The sequence below is a fragment of the Alosa alosa genome, chromosome 11, assembly GCF_017589495.1.
Source record: "Alosa alosa isolate M-15738 ecotype Scorff River chromosome 11, AALO_Geno_1.1, whole genome shotgun sequence".
NCBI classification, from domain to species: Eukaryota; Metazoa; Chordata; class Actinopteri; order Clupeiformes; family Clupeidae; genus Alosa; species Alosa alosa.
In genome coordinates, this window is record NC_063199.1 from 87,743 (window position 1) to 108,051 (window position 20,309).

The 20,309-nt window shown below is 40.5% G+C and overlaps 1 protein-coding gene across 5 annotated transcripts in view; it reads left to right on the forward strand.

The window, feature by feature from the left end:
• Window positions 1-20,309, forward strand: part of cep41 (centrosomal protein 41) — an 84,691-nt gene that overhangs the window by 17,940 nt on the left and 46,442 nt on the right. For 4 of the 5 annotated variants that reach the window (XM_048256829.1, XM_048256825.1, XM_048256828.1 and 1 more), the window contains exon 2: window positions 4,318-4,377. In XM_048256829.1, coding sequence (XP_048112786.1) covers window positions 4,345-4,377 — 33 coding nt within the window. In that variant the 5' untranslated portion in view covers window positions 4,318-4,344. Of the gene's footprint in view, window positions 1-1,516; window positions 1,608-4,317; window positions 4,378-20,309 lie in introns of those variants that run through there. The other variant, XM_048256826.1, reaches the window with a different exon arrangement.

The following is a 20,309-nucleotide window of genomic DNA, read 5'->3' on the forward strand; positions in this document are numbered from 1 at the left end:
TGCTATTTTCTGATTGGCTATTGTGTAGCCCCTCTCGTTATTTTTTATTGGCTGATAAGTGACAGGCTCAACTCCAGGGGAGACGCGCTTGATTCCTGCCGGGTGAGAGCAGCGCGGCCAGAGACATTTTGGGCGCTGAGGCAGCATACTAAATATATAAATAGTTTTTCTGCGTGAGAAATACTGTGTGTGGCGGGAGAGCGTGACAAAAGACTGAAATGAGTGACTGTCACGCTCAATGCGTGACACTTGAGAGCCCTGGAATTTCTTATTGTCACATGCAGACCCTTTTACCTACCACGAGAGTTTATTGTGCTAATTGGTGTTTACATCCCACCACAAGCCAATGCCATCACTGCCACCTGTGTACTAGCACAGCAAATGTAATGTAATGTAATATAGCCGCAACTGAAACCTCACATCCAGACGTAATAGTTCTGGGGGACTTCAACCACTGCGATCTGTCTGACGAGCTCCCAAACTACACTCAATAGGTGACATGTCCGACAAGAGGAGATAACATTCTGGATCACTGCTACACCACTATTAGTGTTGCACTGTGCACCGATACTACAAAAGTATTGCAATACCCTGAAATTAAAAATGTCACGATACCTAATTTTATTAGTATCGATACTTTTAAGAATGACTGTGTTCTTTTGAAGTAACGTGCATGTGCGCAAGGCATGCTTTTAGTGCCTCCTCCCGCCTGTGCGTCATTTCACACGACACGTATGCACACGCAGCGGTCCTGCCATAAACAGTGAGACATGCTGCTAGTTTAAGTGCTGTTGTAACCCATAATAGGCTAATATCAAGTTGATTTGCTCACTTGCATCTCTCAAGTTTATGTTGCTAACCTACCTAGGCTATGGGATTTAGGTAATTTAGGCCTACTATTGGGTTTAACGTCATTTAGAAATAGGCTACGCAACCATAGCAAACTTTTACATCTGGAGACAGCTCCTTGCTAACTATCCCGCTAGCTCAGGTCATGTCTCATTCGTGGAGTGGGCACTTAAATCATTAATGAACATTGCAAGACACTTAGCTCTTCTATGATCCCAGAAAGATTTTCTTTTGTCTAATGACCTAGAAAACATAATGAATTGCATCCACATATCCTTACGCACTATGCGCAACTATTATTGATTAGCCCAGGGGTTCTTAAACTTTTCCACAACAAGGCCCCCCAAATACCACTAGGTTCTGGCTAAGGACCCTCTTGATGTGTTATTAAACCCATCGACAATACAACGGCAAATGTAAAAATACATTAAGCTAATCCTAATAATTATTTTAGCCACAAGCACTTCGCAATGGAGTATACAGTGTGTAAAAATTGTATTTAGGGCTTTCTGTTATATGAGGGCTATCACTCTACTATTATTCCCAGTCATTATCATGGGAAATATAATGTTCAGATATGAGTCACATTATTATAATGGCATTGTATAACAACCCTCATAGTAATAGGTATATTTTACATTTTTTAAATGTATTTATTTTTATTTTTCCTTCCAACTTGCTGAGGCCCCTCGCGGCCCCCACTTTGAAAACCACTGGACTAGCCTAAAACCTGAGGCTGAAGGCTAATTAACTCTCAGGTATTTCTTAAAGTGACAGGCACTCAATTACACCTCTACACAACCAATGTGCACTCAATTAGCCCTAACATAAAATATATGCCTAAGTGTAATACTTTAAAAATCAATATGAAGTATTTATATTCATTTTTATGCATATTATAAAATACTATACATTATTAACAATAACTTTATATGAATTCCAAAATATATCAAATAGAAACATATGACATAAGCCATCATTTTCTGTTTGTGTGTGTGTGGAGAGTCAAGCAGAATCTAGGAGGGCCACTGGTGGTGATCACACTACATTCAATATTACTGATGACGTGGGTGGGGGCCCCCAAATCAAATACATTTTTTAAAAAGTATCGAAGAAGTATCGAAATCGCAATTCTTGATCTGGTATTGGTATCGAAACAATCATTTTGGTATCTTGACAACACTAAACACTATCACTTCGGCTTACCGTGCATTCCAGAGTGCTCCGCTGGGAAAGTCTGACCATGCAACACTCTTCCTTGTCCCAGAGTATCGCCAGAAACTTAAATCTGTGAAGCCGAAGTCCAACATTGTGAAAGTATGGTCCACAGAATGCTATCGATACGCTGAAAGGCTGCTTTGAAAGCACCAACTGGGACATCTTTAAACACACGTGTCAGCCTAGACGAGAACACAGAGGCTGTGACGTCATATGTCCGGTTTTGTGTTGATGACTGCATTGGGACCAAATGCATCAAGTCATATGGCAATGGTAAACCCTGGTTCACCAAAGAGGTTGCTGCACTTTGCAGGAAAAAAAGTTCTGCATTTAAAAAAGGAGACAAGGAGGAGTATAAGACTGACAAGTATGAACTTCGTTCTGCTATGAGAAAAGCTAAAGCTGATTATGCACTGAAACTGGAGCATCAACTGGCCACCAACAACCCCAGATCAGTCTGGAAAAGTCTGAAGGAGATGACCAATTTCAATAGAGGGCCTACTTCACTACCAGATGAGGACCCTGAGCTTCCTGATAGACTCAATGCATTTTATGCCCGGTTTGAGGACAATCAGTCACCGGCAGTCTTCCCCTCTCCTCCCACCTCCCCCTCTCCTCCCTTTGTCATCCAGGAGGCAGAGGTGTGCAAACTTTTTAAAAAACAGAAGGCCAGGAAAGCAGCAGGACCAGATCAGCTTTCCCCAGCTGTTTTCAGACACTGTGCAAATCAACTGGCACCTGTCTTCACTGACATTTTCAACACTTCTCTGCAACAGTGTGTAGTTCCACAGTGTTTTAAAGCCCCTCTACCATCATTCCGGTCCCGAAGACAACAAAAACAACTGGGCTCAACGACTTCAGGCTGGTTGCCCTCACTTCAGTGGCTATGAAGGTGTTTGAACGTGTGATACTGTGGTTTGCAGATGGGAGAGTATCACCACTGATGGATCCCTGCCAGTTTGCTTACCAGTCTAACAGATCTGTGGAAGATGCCATCAACCTAGGAGTTCACTCTATACTGCAACACCTGGAGTCAAGCAACACCTATGCACGCATGATGTTCATTGACTTTAGCTCTGCCTTTAACACCATTGATCCACTCAAACTCTTCTCTAGGTTACAAGCCATGAACATCAACTCAGCTCTGTGTCACTGAATTCTATTCCTCAGGAAGTCCAGTATCTAATCAGTGAAGGTTAACAATACAACATCATGCCCTCTGACCCTCAACACTGGAGCGCCACAAGGCTGTGTGTTATCTCCTCTTCAGTTCTCCATCTACACTAATGACATGATCTCACCATCACTCTTTCAAAGTATTGAAGTACATGCAGATGACACCACCATCATCGGCCTCATTAGTGACAATGAAGAGTCCCAGTACCACAAGGAGGTGCAATGGGCTACGGACTGGTGTACTGAAAATAAGCTCCATCTTAACGCCTCAAAAACCAAAGAAATGGTTGTGGACATGAGAAGGTGGCCTAACACCAAAGCCCCGTCTATATGTGAACAGCCTATAACCTTGACTGACTCCTTTAAATGTCTTGGCTCACATATCAGCCATAATTTGAAATGGGACATTAACACCACCCACCTTATCAAAAAGGCGAATCAGAGACTTTATTTTCTAAGACAACTGAAAAGGTTTCATGTCAACAAAACCCTTTTGCTGCTCTTCTACGAAGCATCATTGAAAGCATCACATCTTCAATCACCGTCTGGTATGGGAGCTCCAAGAGGAAATTAGAGAGAGTTGTCACCAAAGCCTCCAACATCACTGGTTGTGGCCTTCCATCAGTCCACTCTCTGTATGCTGAACACAGCTTTAACCGAGCAACCAAGATCATCAGGGACGCCTCACATCCGAGCCATGATCTCTTCCAACTTCTGCACTATGGAAGACGCTATAGATCTCTGAAGACAGAAAAGACACACTTCAACAACAGCTTCTACCCTTCAGCAATTAGACTCCTGAACTCCTGAAGATTTGCAACTCTACTTATTTATTTATAAACCCCACCCCACCGGGCTGAGCTACAAAAAATACCACCAACATTGTTGTGTGGCAATTAAAGTTTCTATTCTATTCTATTCTAATACATTCCCTGTAAATCTTCTGATTTCTTACCAGCACAGCCAGTTCGTCAGTTTTGTTAACCATCAGTCACAGACTTGTTAACTATTTATTTAAAGAATGCAAAAGTAGGGTTCTTTTTGTTTAATATTCAACTGTTTATTTTGTTTTAGGTGACATCCAGGTGATTTCGTTTGAAGATGTCGTCAACGCGAAATATTGGCAACAAAGAGGTAACATGATGATTACATTTTGAGTACTTTTGACTACATTTTTATTGAGGCAGCATGACTGGACAGCAGGAGCGTGCGATCCATATGGGCAGGTGGGGCAGCGAACTACCTGACGCATCCTCCACAAAAAATAGTTCCTCAGTAAATCATTGCTCCAAGTCTACTTTTAATAATGTGATTGTCACATTAATTATCTATAGTTTCTGTAGGCTTTCCAACTATTTTTGGTCTATTGACATCAACTTTTGGATGATGGTGGCGATTCTCGTTGAGTTTAATCTGTCATGCAATGTTGGGGCAGGGCACCTCGACGATCCCATTCCTCAATAAATTATCGCATAACCCTGGCGGCTTCAATAAGGATTGCAATCCGCGCTAAAAGACGCCTGTATGGTCATAAAGTAGTCTGCCCCATGGTCATATTCTAGAACCAGCCTACTCAAATTATTCCGCCAGTTATAAATTAGGCCTATCGTTTCATTTCAAGATGCAGAAATGGCGAGTAGTGTAGCACCTGTTAACAGTGTTGAGTTTCTGTTTAAAAAAACTATTTGAGAGGTTGAAATTAGAAGATACGTTAGCTAACCCTGGTGTCTTCCTTGGTTTAGTAGCTAGCTTCTAGCGGATTTAATAGCATCTTTTGACAGCGCAAAAGCGAGAAGGCAACGGTGTTCAAAGGTATGGCATAGGCTGCTGCATTCAGAATGAGCTATCAATATAGCCTAGTTTCTACAGCGAGTGGTCAGACAATTATCCATAACACCCAACTGTCTTGAGTTGCAGTTATAAAACCCAACTACTTAAAAATATTAGATAGTTAGCAGGCCAGACAGAACACAAAAAAAATAGTTTTGTTTACCCATAGCAACAATGATACCCATAGCAACAACGTTGCTATGCTTCGCTGGTTTAACGTGATGAGAACGGTGCTGATGGGTTACTGATCTACAATTCTGACTGTGACATGATTTAAGCATACCGCAAAGTCCTGTAAAATATGTAATTTTAATGTAGCCCAAAATGATAGGCTATTAAAAAAAGTCAGACTTTCTGCCCTACCAAAATGTATGGTCACCGCACGCTACTGCTGGACAGTAAAGAATGTATTTGATGTTACTTGGCTAATGTGGGTTAAAGACAAGACGTGGTTTATCCTTGTCCCCAATCTATAAATCTTACAAAAAATAGGTAATAGTTAATGCTTTGAATAGAAAATGCTTTGAAATGACTGAACTTGTAGCTTTTTGTTATACATTAATGGCCCTTTTTCACTGCATGGTATCAACTCTACTCGCCTTTTTGTCTTTCCATTACCAAAACCTGGTAGACAGGGCAAAACCCAGAACGATCTGATTAAGGTCACTACCAAACATTTTTCAATTGATTCTATAGTACTTTTTCGCATAGAATCCATTTCTGCTTGGGATATTTTTAGATCACTCATAGTTAATGAGAATTTGCATATTTGAATACATTAGTGAATATTAAGTCAAGTCAAATTTATTTATATAGCACATTTCAAAGCAATAGCATTGCACCAAAGTGCTTTACATAAAATAATAATAATAATACAAATAATAATAATAATAATAATAATAATAATAATAACAATAATACATATACATACATATAAACATATAAAAAAAGGGAGGTGAGGGAGTGTTAAAAGCTCGGGAGAAGAGGTAGGTTTTTAGGTTGGATTTAAAACTACTAATAGTGGGGCAGGATTTCACAACATCAGGAAGGCTATTCCAAAGCTGGGGAGCATAGACAGAGAAAGCTCTGTCACCTTTGGATTTAAGAGAGGCAGAAGGAACACAAAGAAGACACTGGGAAGATGATCGAAGAGGTCTAGGAGGACAGTAAGGAATTAAAAGATCACATAAATACTGAGGTGCTAAACCATGTAAAGCTTTGAAAACAAACAGAAGAATTTTAAAATAAATTCTTTGTTCCACAGGAAGCCAGTGCAGTTTAGCAAACACAGGTGAAATGTGGTCACGTTTCTTAGATCCAGTCAGTAATCTGGCTGCAGCATTTTGGACCAGCTGGAGTCTGTTTAGAGTAGATTTAGTTACACCTACAGTGGGTCCCCGTTAAGTTTGGACGGGTTCCTTCATGAATCACGCACCCCATTTTCTCAGCAGAAATGGTACAAACTGCAGTTGACACAAACAACCACAAGGTGTCACTTGGGTGCCACTACTATTTTTGATGCGACTGACTTACTGCTTCCATGACGCAGCGGGGGCACGGGAACTTAAATTGATCACGGTAGTTTAAGCTTACACTTGACAAAACATTCTAATATGAAAATGTAGATGCAGTTGTTGTAAAATGGTGCAGCTCCTTTAAGAAAGCACCGTGTGCAGGGATGGAGAGAGAGAAAGCGAGAGGGGATAGGCCTACAGTAGGCTATGTGTGTTAGAACTTAGCGTGTGGAAAAAGTACGTGCTGTTGAGACTGGAGCGAGTCATATTCAAAATAATGCAAAAAAAGCAATTATCCTCATTCATTGCAACCAAAGCATGCCTGCTTGCCGACGTTCAAACGAAAAATATATCAAAGCACCTTTTGCGTTTGAATGTAGCACAAAAAAATGTTTAAACAGCTGGACAAATGATTTAGCTAATTGATTATATAACCTGTACACCAGCAATTGTTGAACATTTACCTGTACAAGAACGTTGACAGTAGCCCATCCTAACAGCATGTTGTAGGCCTACTGTAGAAATTTCACTTAAATTGCAACATAACATGCCTGCTTGCCAACGTTCAAACGACAACGAAAAAAGATAATAAAACAACAAGAGGGTTGAGTCTGAATGACACTGAGTTTTTAGACACTGAGTTTTTGTAGTTAAGAAATATTTTCGTATAAAAAAAATGGTCAATGGTCTCCTTCACTGACGCCTATGGAAAAGGCTTAACGTCCCAAAACAACGATCAATGATCATCAAATTTCTCTCTCACATTGCTCCTCATAACCATCTACAAAAAAGTGTTTTTTCTTTTCTTTTTGAGCACATCGAATCCCAGGACATAAATGACTGGACCTTATAATAGGCTCGATATATAATTCCAAAGAGGGCAGATAGGGGCCACTGCACTTAAAACTTAAAAAGATGAAGCTTTCCGAACTTTGAAATTGCAATCAGTGACTGGCATCGGGTGAACGAAGCTTTTCGAAGCTATTAAAAACTATATGCTCACCTCCATGTCACAGGAGAGACTGGACTCTCCCTTCTATGAAAAAGACGTTAGGCTACCTGCAAACTGGCCTATGATTTCATTGCTGAGTTTGCTTGCAAAGCAAGAAAATGTTTTTTTTTTCCTGAGTCAGGATATGGCGAGTCAATGTCATTTATTTGTCCAATGTTAGCCTATAGATACAGACCAGTACATCTTATCAATAGTTTGAATGTAAATTTGTGTGTTTCTGCTCATTGACTAATACCGTTCAGCACAATGATTCATGCCCAATTAATTCCCCTGTTAAAGTGTTCGCCTTTGTTACACTATTTGGTTTCGCGGATGTAGCCTATGATAAACACCATATGGCAAAATATGTGACTCAGCTAATGTTATAGGCTATACAATTGAATTTCCCCTCTTAAAGGCAAGCTGGTGTAGCTTATTAGACTAGGCTACTATTAAAATACACCGACGGTAGCCTTGGCTATGTGTAAAGTAAGCTATCGCATGATTTCATGCACGTAAGTGAAAAGGGCCTTGCATCTGTCAAGTTCGCGACAGGGCCTCGCGATCCCCTTTGCGACGGCCCTGCAGCTCCTCCTAAGACGGCGAGGGAAAAAGTTAAAATACGCGATGAACCCGGGAAAAGTTGACAGGTTTGTTTCGGTCCCGGTGATTATTTGTGAAATTGTGCAAACGACAGCTTTTTCAAGGCATTTCAAGGGAAGGAGTCAGTAGCATGCAAGCTCCCAAATTGACCCAGTAGCCTAAGGCATCGATAAATTGTTGGGACTGGGGAGGGTCATGTTTTTTTCTCAATCACTTTGGAGGGTCATAGAAAAAATTCTTGCTGGCGAGGGAGGGTCACGCTCTTTTTTGACTAACACTCCCAAAACTCCTCCGGTAGCCCCTTAATTAAATAAATAACGAACAGTCCCTAATTGATTAATAGCCTAGGCCTACACCAGCAATTGTTGAACATTGACCTGTACAGGACATTGACAGTAGCCCAGCCTAACAGGCAAATGTTGCAAAAATACATCAAAAGACGCAATTAATCAGAAACAAATAATGTAATCTGCATCGCTTTTATTTAACAAACTGCAAGCAACAGGAGCATTGAGTTCGCTGTAAGGCCAAACCCAAGAGCAAAGCCTATCTGTTAAGGCAGTCGATAGGCTATATAACGAGCTGTGTGCCTGGAAAGGCGATAGATGGCGGCTCTGGTCATCCCATACCCTCCCCACTTCCTGTAGCCTACCATTATGAAGGCCTGTAGCCTAAAGCGACTTCGTTGCCGTTTTGTGACATTAAGCTTTTCACGTTAAGCCCCCCCCCCATCCCCTTCTTTCACAAGCAGTGGGGGCTTGGGGCACAAAGTAACACTTTTGGTAGACAAAGGAGGGTTCTCCCGCTTCTGTCGTTTGGCCACAATCCGTTGCAACCAGGCCAGGACAGATATTTTTTAGAGGAGAGCGCCGGTGCAGCTCAGATGTCTTCTTAATTTTTCTTTATTCTTCAGTAAAGGTGCAGAACATTATTAAACTTTGACTAACATTTCGATGTGTCGATGTTTTTGACTAACGAACATCGAAACGTTAGTCAAAGTTAAATAATGTTCTGCACCTTTTACTAAAGAATAAAGAAAATTAAGAAGACATCTGAGCTGCACCGGCCGCCTCTCCTTCTAACACTTTTGGCTTTGGCTAAATATTTCTAAAATCATTTGAGTTTCACTAGTCACATGTTTTAACAAGCAACACTTGTTATTGAACTAATAACAGACGTGTGTCAAATTGACTTTATTTTCCATACGGAGAAATAACATATGCAGAGTCTAACCAAGGTCAATCTTGCCAAAAAAGCCCTCAAACCTGAAAACGCATGAGGCAAAAGTGCAAAACATCACAAAACTAACTAAACTAACACGCGCATATTTTTGTATTGCAATCATTGTAGCCTACAGTTGTAACAGCGCGTAACAGTCATTTTATTCCCCGGATGCGCTCATTATAAAGAACGTTTAACGTGTCCCAAAAACAGCTATCAATTAATCACCAAACGTCTTATGAACAAGTATTGCCAGGAGCAACACCTTGCAAAAAATGATAACAATAGGCCTAGGCCTTTATATGGCTCTGCTCCTGCCTAGATTCGAACTCCGAACTGCCTGAAAGTTGCAGACCTGTTCTGGAAATACGTGCATTAACCCAGTGTTTCTCAAAGTGTGGTCTGGGGACCACTGTTGGTCCGCAAGCTATCCCAAGTGGTCCGCGAGCAGACGTGGTAAAATATGATATAGATGAGTTGTTTGCAATATTGAACCAACTTGTATGTAAATCCAAACAGTTCTGCAACACTGTCTATGTAAGATATGCCAGTTTAAATCATATACAATGATAAGACACACAATCTGACACAATAAGCAAAGTGTAAATACAATAAGCAAGGGGGTTCAGTGAGTAGGCCTATTGTGCTGATATACTGTTGAAGTAAGTCTAATCTATTTTTTTAGCTAGGTGGTCCATGCATTTTTTTATTGGTTAAGTGGTTCTCCATCTGAAAAAGTTTGAGAAACACTGCATTAACCCACTCGACCGTCAGACAACGCTATCTGCTTCGAGTAGGCCTATTGGGTAAGACTGTAGCCTACACTGGTTGCTGTGGCATAGTCTTGAGTGACCAAATTCGTTTTTCTTTGTCATATGAATGCTGTCATTTTGTTAACATTACTGTTAAGGAGATGCTGTAGGCAAAGTCTATATTTCAACCTCGTTAGTGTAGTAAAATAAATCAGAACTATTCACAAGGTTTTCTGGGCAGCATATTTATGGTCTGTTAGCAAGAGAACTTCTCATGACTACCGACAAAGTAGCCTACTGCCAGCTGACGAAGGTCTCATTTTAAAACATTACTGAGAGACAGACACTGTACAATCAAGAAATCTTGCCACTGAATCCAAAACTATGTTTAACATTATGTACAAGGCTTAGGCTACAGTGGACTAGCATGTTGCAGGGGCTGCTAAAAACACAGAGAAACGCACTGAAAACTTCGGCCAATCACAGCCCTTGCTGTCGAATCGCCGTCTGGTTCGACCGTGGAACTCCACAGCGGACTATGCTGCCCCCAAGCGGCTGCAGTTGTACTTACATTTCACCATTCACCATGATCGTGAATGAAGTGTCAATTTTTAACTGGGACCCACTGTACATACAGTGAGTTGCTATAATCAAGCCTAGAGGAAATAAAGGCATGTATAAGGATTTCTAAATCACTGTAGGAGAGAGAAGACTTGAGCTTTGCTATTGTCCTAAGTTGGTAAAAACTTCCCTTGACAACGCTATTGACTTGCTTATTAAAAGTCAGAGAAGAGTCTAGGAAAACACCTAGGTTCTTGACCACACTGTGATGGTTAACAGACAGAGGGCCAAGAGACTTGGGAACAGATGACTATGAAGCATTGCCTAAATGCACTGAAAAAGATATATCAGTTAAGTAAGATCGGAACCAATTTAATACAGTGCCTTGCAGACCAACTTCAACATCCAGGCGTTTTAAAAGGATCTTGTGGTCAATGGTGTCAAAAGCAGCACTAAGATCTAACAGGACCAATAGGGCACAAGAGCCAGAGTCAACAGAGAGCAATAGATCATTATGGACCTTAACTAAGGCAGACTCTGTACTATGAAGTGGTCTAAAACCAGATTGAAACTTGTCAAGGATATTAGAAGTGTTTAAATACGAAGAGACTTGTGACAGAACAACTTTTTCTAAGATCTTAGAGAGAAAGGGCAGTTTAGAAATGAGCCTATAATTTTTCAAATCAATGGAATCAAGGGAAGGTTTTTTTAGGAGAGGTTGCACAATAGCGTGTTTAAAGCCAGAGGGTACTACTCCATTAGCCAGGGAGCTATTAATGATGCTCAAGATAAAAGGGCAAATAGCCACAAAAGCTTCTTTGAAAAGGTGAGATGGAAGAATATCAGAGTGGCAAGAAGAGGGCTTTATATGAGAGACCACGTCTGACAACTGTGAGGAAGAGACTGGTTGGAATTGTTGGAGGCGGCAAACTACAGACTGATACAAAGCAGGATCAGAAATTGAGGGTGTGATATGAGACTTTATGTTGTCAATTTTGTCAATAAAGAAATTGAGAAACATCTCACAGGTGTCTGTTGTAGCAGGAAGAGAGGACATTGTAGTAGGAGGATTTATGATAGAATTAATTGTGTTAAACAACACTTTTGGTCTGTGAGCATTTTTGTGAAGAAGCTCAGCATAGAAAGCTGCCTTTGCTGCTTTGACAGTGATTTGATAAGCCTTAAGAGAATCTCTAAATATATCATAGGAGACCTGTAGTTTATCTTTTTTCCATTTTCGCTCTGCTTTCCTACAAGCCTTTCTGAGCGAACAGGTAGTGGAATTTAGCCAAGGAGTAGTTGACCTATTGGATTTACACCGCTTTTGCTTTAAAGGAGCTACAGAATCAAGAGTGGCAAGGCAAGATGTATTAAAAAGAGTAAGTAGATCCTCAGTGTCGGTGCAGGTGGAAAGAGAATCTAAGACAGCAAGTGAAAAAGAGAGCATAAAAGTATTAGTGAACTGTGAGGCTGTGGTGGAATTAATAGCTCTGACAAGGGAGTAGGACGAGGGGGGGTGGAGGGGGGGGACAAAACGGTGAAGATTCAAATAAAATCATAAAATGGTCAGACACACCAGTATCAACTATTTTAACATTGGAAACTGAGAAACCAGAGGACAACACTAGGTCTAGTGTGTGACCCTTCTGATGTGTTGGGGCCATAACTGACTGCACAAGGTTAAAAGAGTCCACAAGGCCTAAAAACTCATTGACCAAAGGTTTAGATGGGCAGTATATGTGGATGTTAAAGTCCCCCAAGATTAATAACTTATCAGCACGAGAGGCCATAAAAGATAGAAGTTCAGCAAATGCTTAAATTAAATTACAATTAATTTTTGGTGGACGGTAGACTAAGGCACAAAGTACAGATGCATTGATCTTAAACAGCTGTAGTTCAAAAGTAGAAAACAGATCAGTTGGTACAATTCTACATTTAAAACTGTTCTTAAACACTGTAATTAGACCACCACCACGACCAGAGACCCTAGGTGAGTTTAAAAAACTACAGTGAGCAGGGCAAAGGTCATCACCAGAGAGCCAAGACTCGGTGATAAACAGAAAGTCTAGATGGTGGGACGTAAAACGGTCATTCAGAATAAATGCTTTGTTGGAAACAGAGCGAGCATTTAAGACAGCAAACTTAGCCAAAGAAGAGTCATTGGAAGGGGCCTCAGTTAGAGAGATTTACCCGGCAGAGATTAGCCTCTCCACCAGAGCCCGCACAGTTGAAATCAGTGGCAGCAGTGACGGGAGCAGTAGTAACAGCAGCAACAGCAGCAGCAGCAGTAGCAGTAACAGGCATAGTCCGTATGGTGATGAGGTGTTGATGGAAGACTTTCTTGCGGAGAGCAGAGTTGCCTACAGGAGTGGACCACACAGGAGAGCCACACCGGGACTGCAGAGTGCATTTAATTATTAATGCATAATAAAGAAATGTATTGATAATATGGCTGTAAGTAGATAGGTTAATGACTTTAGGCCCAAATAATATTCAAATTATAACAACTGATCATACAAAAGTATGATTTTAGATAGGATATTGCAGTTACATTTTGCAAATTAGGTCATTTTTTACCTTTTTCCTTCATGTGTGACTTCACCTTTACAAGAACATTGTGGCAAAGCAAGTATGGATGTTTTTACCTAATTAGTGTGAATATGCACTGTGTGAATTATTTTGTGAGAGCTAATTTGCATATGGGTATCATTTTATCAACTAATTTGCATGCGAGGATGGGTCTGTGAAGAAATAGATTCTAGTTTTGAGGCTGTATTGTAACTGATCTTCCGATCCCCTGCAGTTGTCCACTGATTTTAGTAATACTAAATAGAAATAGTATACAGTAATAATAAAATAAAAAAGAAAACATTTTACCATTCAATGTGAATTGGTAATCAACATTCATTTCTATGAAATGTACCTTTCAACCAGTATTGCCATCAGCATAATTTGCTAGCTGTCATATCAAGACTGGTATGTCCAGCTAACGTAACATTTGCATAGTAGGAGGCAATGGTTTATGTCAAAAAAATCTTATGACAATTTAAAGGTTTTTGGTCATATTTTCAGTGCACAGTGACTTTGTACACAAGCGCTTGTTTCATTCCTATTTTGCATTCGAGTGGAATACAGTGGAATTTTCCCTCCACAGACGCACATCGGTAAATTAGGGAATGAACTTGCGCTCCCGGGGACGGCTCAGAGAAAAGAGGAGGCGTGTTCCGGCGCAAACGTTCCCTGGTGCTATTTTGCAGTTTCAGAAAACAATTCCGCCACAGACCAGGAAAAAGTCAGTGGCGCGTTTTTTCAGATGCTATTTTAAGGGTGCATGCTTGGCAATAATGTAGCGTGTCCACAATTTGGTTAAGATGCGCTTGCTCATAATCTTTCTATTGCACAGTGAGATGGAGTACGGCTTGGGACAGAGAATTAGATGCAGGAGGGAGAGGGTCTGCCGGCCCAGACAGACCTATCTCTCCCTCAGTGAGGAGGAATGTAGGCGTAAGCTACGCCTGACCCGTCAGGCTGTGACAGATGTCTGCCATCTCCTGGCAATGCTATTTAATCTAAAACACACACAAACATGCCGTGTAATTGAACGAACATTCGGCATACTGAAGATGTGCTTCAGGTGTTTGGATAGGTCAGGAGACACTTTACTAGCCTGGAAAATCCAGACCCTGGTAATCTAGAAAGATTAAGGGTCTGGCCACGAATAATGAAAATGGCCCAACTTGAGGGGCGGCACCAAGCATGCATTTGAAAATCTCACTGCACGCAATTGGATAACACTACAACCAATGTTTACTGACTGATTCGTTGCAGCACTGTTGTCATCTGTTTAGCTTGCCTCAGGGCCCCCCTATATCAGATACACCGACGTGATTGGTTCCTTGCGATGCAAGGGGTAAAAGTAACGTGCATTATTACTCGTTGCCAGAGTGTCTTGCAGATAGTGTTGTCACGATACCAAAATTATGACTTTGATACGATACCTGCCATAAATATAACGATGCTCGATACTGAAACGATACTACGGCGAAATCCTAAGATATCTGGAAAAGAAAGGACTCATACCTCCTCCAAGTGTATTGAGTCATTTGTGTTGAATTCGGTGCACTTTTGTAGTGTGCAGGTCAATTCTAGGTTCTAAACTTCTAAACTTCCTACATAATTATTATTTTTTATAGTCAGTAAAATAGTATGCCTACTTTGTATGACTAGGTCCTTTATTGTTTGTTATAGTTCATTTACATTGTGTTGTGTTTTGGCAATAAAGTAGCTTTAAATAGCCAAACTAGGCTAGATCAAGGTCAGTGTTGAAATTACTGTATGCAAATCACTAAAAGCTATGCAGAGGGGGCTAATCTTTAGGCCATTACAGCTCGTTGTCACGTCAAAATTCATTGATGAAGGATGGTTCGCTTTATCCCAGAGAACCATACCTGTCGTTCTTTGAACTCTTTAAAAATGTTGGGATATGTCTGCGAGGTGTTTAGCCAAGTTCCATGCGTAGCCTACTGCTTTTAAATTACTTTTTGAAACGTATTTTACAAACGGGCCTCTGTGTACCTGATGGCTTGCCTTCACTATTCGCGATGTAGGCTATCCGATGTAGTTCCAGATTTCACCTTTTGTTTTATCCACAAGGCCGAAGAAGACTGTCGGGAAAGACTATGTTGATGTTGCCTGCGCACTCACTGCACTCAGAGCTGCCTGCTTGACACGCCCACTTGCCTAGATGCGTGCTTGATAGCAGCAGTTCACAGACACAGAACGTTATTATTTTAACAAAGTATCGATTCTAAAAACGTCGGAAATCATATTGTTTTTTGCTTGAAGGCATCGTGATGCCTTTTTAGTATCAATACACCGTGCAACACTACTCACAGAGACAATTCAGATTGTGCTTTCGCAAGAACTCTGGATTTCCAGGGTAGCACTTTACAGTACAGTCCGCGAAAAGTCGCAGCATTCTTTGTGGCATGTTGTGTTTTACACAACATTTCCATTAATCATGGATGTGCTGATGACATAAATGAATAAATATTAGAGGACTTAAAGGTGCTCTAAGCGATGCCACACGTTTTTTAGGCTAAAATATTTTATGCCACTCACTGCAAACATCACCTAACCAACCGCTAGCTGTCTGTGTCCTGAATACACTGTAAAAAACACGATCTCTGTGGACAGCCCAGGCTCCAAAAACGGCAACAAAAACAACCTGGGCAAACCTAGGCCATAAAAACATAACAAACTGTTCCAGCAAATCACAGATGTGATGCGCGTTTAGGAGAGTTTCAATTGCACGGGAGCAGCACAGGAGGGAGGGGGAGGAAGTAGCGAGCTAGCTTTCTGTTTTGTTTGAAAGTCAACAGAAGTGACGTTACCCAGCATCGCTTAGAGTGCCTGGAGACGTGATGTTGAACTGCATGTGCCGATGCCATTTAACCCAAATGCCCCAGCAGCAGCACGGAAGAGGAGCGCTTATCTGGCAGAAGAGCTGCATCGTCTATAGTGAGGTAGAGTGAAGCAAAGTAATCTCGGTCCAATGTTAGACTACATTGCAAAAATATCACCATGCATTCATAACCTCGTGGTTCAGTGAGAGTAAGCTCAAAACTTTATATGTTGAGTATGTCTTTGTGACATTTCTTTATTTACATGTTGTCAAAAAGAAAAATGCCAGCCATGGAAACAATTGTGGCAATTTCCTCCCACGCCTGTTTAACCAAAGCTAATTTGGGTCTGTTTCTCCCATCCCCATACAATGCCATTTCTCTGTCTTTTACGGCCCTGACGAGAACGTCGGTCTCATCAGCTGTGAACCACTCCTGGCGTGCACCTGGCAAATCAGCCATTATAATAGCAATCCGCCATGGGACAAGCACGTCTGCTTTTAAAGGGAATGTGAGATGACTCTCTGATTGATTTATTGCATGTGACGCCCAAACCACACCTATGAGTAATGTAGCTACAGACCAACCCATTTTAGATTTGCGTTGGGCACAAGAGTCATTTATCCCGGCGGTATAATAGCAACATTGCCCAGAGATCCACCCACAAAGCTACTTGCGTTTTGCGTTTGATATGCTACTTGTGTTTCCGATCGTTAAGATTGTCCACTCAAAAGACTTAGGGCCCTATCATTTGATGTGTTTGCTGTGGATGTATACTACCATGGAAGCTGCTACCTGTCATTTGCCTTCCCTTACAGCCGCTCAGAGACTACACTGGACAGAGAAGAAATGGAAAAAATGAAATATTGGGCTATATTTTGGCGATCTAAAAGGCATGGTCACTGGCGTAAAGCTTAAACAAATTTCGGGGTTTGTCCAGTCCACATTGGAGAAGGTTTTGTTATTAAACGTCGGCGCCTAGAGCAAAAATGTTGGTCTTATGTTTCTTAATCACAGTCATGGGTGAGGAGGATCATGGGGGCGTAACATCCTTTAAACCAATGAAACTGACATCTGTCATTCCCTTTAACAGCAAGCAGTGCAACTTCAAACAGCAATGGTATTTTGATAGTCAGCGGCGCAGTTGAAGGAATCTGCTTGCACCCGAGACCGTATGGAAAACTTGGTTTAGTGGAAAACAGGTATTCCACTAAACCATGCTTTACTAAAACCTAGCAGAGTATAGCCTACACACATCTGCACTCGTCTATAATTTGAACTCATTGGCAAAGTGAAACTAACTTCACCGTGGTGTCATAGTCAAAGACAAAAAGTGATACACAGTTAATTACTTTCACTATTGACTGACAATGGGTTATCATTGAAAACATAGCCTGAAAAAAGCAACACTTACCCCAATAATGTTTGAATGACAACATAAAACCAAAAGGACATTTAAAGGACATTTATCCTGCAGAAGAGTTGCTGCTTACATCTCGTGACAGTTCATCTTCAGCTGTGTTCCATATGCACCTCACTAAAAAACAGTTTTTTTCTTGGTCAGTGCAATGCTTTTTAGATAGTGTATGATAGCGATTTTTAGATCTTGTGCCAGGCCACACCTTAGGTCGTTAATTGCCATACCCCTGAGCGCATTGTTGAATAAAAGAAAGACGCGCATGGCGAAAAACTCGGGTGTACAATATTACACTGCAGATACCTTTACACCTGAAAGAGATTGGTTAAAGAATATTCTATCATAAAATGTCACCCAAACATAAGTGGGACAATCCATACCCTTTATTTCTGCTAATTAGTGCACTATGTGCACTAATTACGTAAAAACATTCATAATTGCTTTGCCATGATGTTCTTGTAAAGGTGAAATGTATTCAAATATGCAAATTATCTCATTAACTATGCGTGATATAAAAATGTCCCAAGCAGAAATGGATTCTACACGAAAAAGTACTATAGAATCAATTGAGAAAAGTTTGGTAGTTACCTTAATCAGATCGTTCTGGGTTTTGCCCTGTCTATGGTACCTGGCAAAAACGTTTAGTATGAACTTGCGAGATGGCTTACAGTTAATGTGAATCACAAACTATAACCAAATAAATTAGAGATGATTTGTACACAAATACATGCTATGGTTGTAACATGTCTTAAGTAGCTTATTCCTTAACCCTGTCCCCCTCAAATCACGTTAAAATAGTGTGTTTAGCAACCAGATTTTTTTTTTAATGCTGGGGTAGACCCTGTATTATTATTATTATTATTATTATTATTATTATTATTATTATTATTATTATTATTATTATTAGGCTATAGGTCCAAATTAATTAGTAATTAGTCAAAGAGTCATTGGGTGGGTTGTATGGAAGAATATTAGACTCAAAAGTTTTGTACGTGTGTATCACGTTTTGAAACTGTAGAAATTATTTGTAACTTTGTAATTGTCAGCTGTCACTATCTCTGCATTATCTGTTTTAACACTGTATTTTACATTTTCATGCACTGGTAATTCTTTGGAATTACATTTTCTAGTTATTATTATGACCGCCACTAGCGTAGCTTAATGGAAAATACCTGAAAGATAACCTGTCTATGATGCATCCTAAACACTGGGCTGGGAGATTTCTGCTTGCAAGCACACTTATTGTTCTTCTTAAGTTTTATTATTATCATTATTATTATTATTCCCGTCTCCCTCATTTTTTGTCAGCTCTAGTGCCTAGGCCCTTTGAGACAGAGACACCGTTCCAACTTTAAAACGTCCGGTCAGTACCGGTGTAAGTTGGTCGCGAAGATGGCGTCAGGTGGGCGTGTCGTTAGATCCGCCATATTGGATTGAACAGAAAAGTTTTAAACTAAATTTTCACAGGTCACAAATTTGGTCGAGCGCCAATTAAACTTGACGTACATTATCCTTGGACCAAGCCTCACAAAAGTTACCAGAAGGATTTTTGATTTTCGAAAGCGTTTGCCCGTCACAGCCAAACGAAAGTCGTCCATATCTCAGGAACACTGTCACATATCGATACCAAATTTTGTATATGAACTGGGGACTCCAATGTGAGGGTGCATAAGCTAAAAAAAAAAAGAAATATTCCAAAAGTTTCCATCATTTTGCAAACCACCCACAGGTATTTGGTAACTCTCACCATTCACCTTTGCACCATTCACCTTCTATCACAATGCCTTCCAAGTATGCTCAATGCCTCTGGGCAGCCACAATGTCTCCGAGCAACCTTGCCCACTCATGAAATCCTTGCTCTGCCATGGGATAGTATGGACTTACGAACTGAAATAGCAAGGAGAACAGTAGTTATGTATAGCTTACATAATAGAGTTGTTTTCACATTCAGGTATTCAAATTAAATTTTTCATTATTTTTAAATATGATGGGAGAGTATTATTAAAAATGTTACAAGCATGCAAATTCATATGTTTACGGGAAATTAGGTTTTACTGGGATGTTTTGTTGTAAAGACATGCAAGGCATTCTGGGCCGTAATGAACAGTGCTCGGCAGCACTCCATAGGCTACGTATTAATATGAATAGGTGTTTCTGTAAACCTAGGGACAATAAACAGCTATCTCTGTTACAAAAACGAGCTGGTAATCGCTCATTGAAGAGGGAACTATGATAAAAATATTTTTTTCCTAAAAGCATGGTGTTGACAAAAGAATAAGCAGGAAATGCCATGTTAATCTTAAATAGCCTACATCTGAACGCTAGGTGGCAACGTTGTATTACATTTCACTAAATGCGGTGGAATTAGTGTGAGCTTCACAAGGAAGGAAGGTGCAAACATTATGTAATTTATCATGGGAAATTATTGGAAATGTTATTTCTTGTTTATTCTAATTGCAAACCACACACATCCATTCGTAATCACACGTACACATTTAATACTGGAAGACTGTCATTTAGCTTATTTGATGTTGCTTAGCAACGGGGACAGACTTCAGAGCAAAGATTCTAGAACAGAGCTTCAGAGAGACACGTTTTGAGTTTGTGGCCAAGTAGGCTACCTAAAATATCGGTTTCCATGTGTATGTGCTGGATGGTGTGCTTCCTTTATGAAAGTAAGTGTTTTATACAGTTAACGTTACAAACATAATGAGTCATGATGTAGTGGTCCACATAAATGTGCCCCTTCTGTTATTAGAATGCTAAGCGGAGATT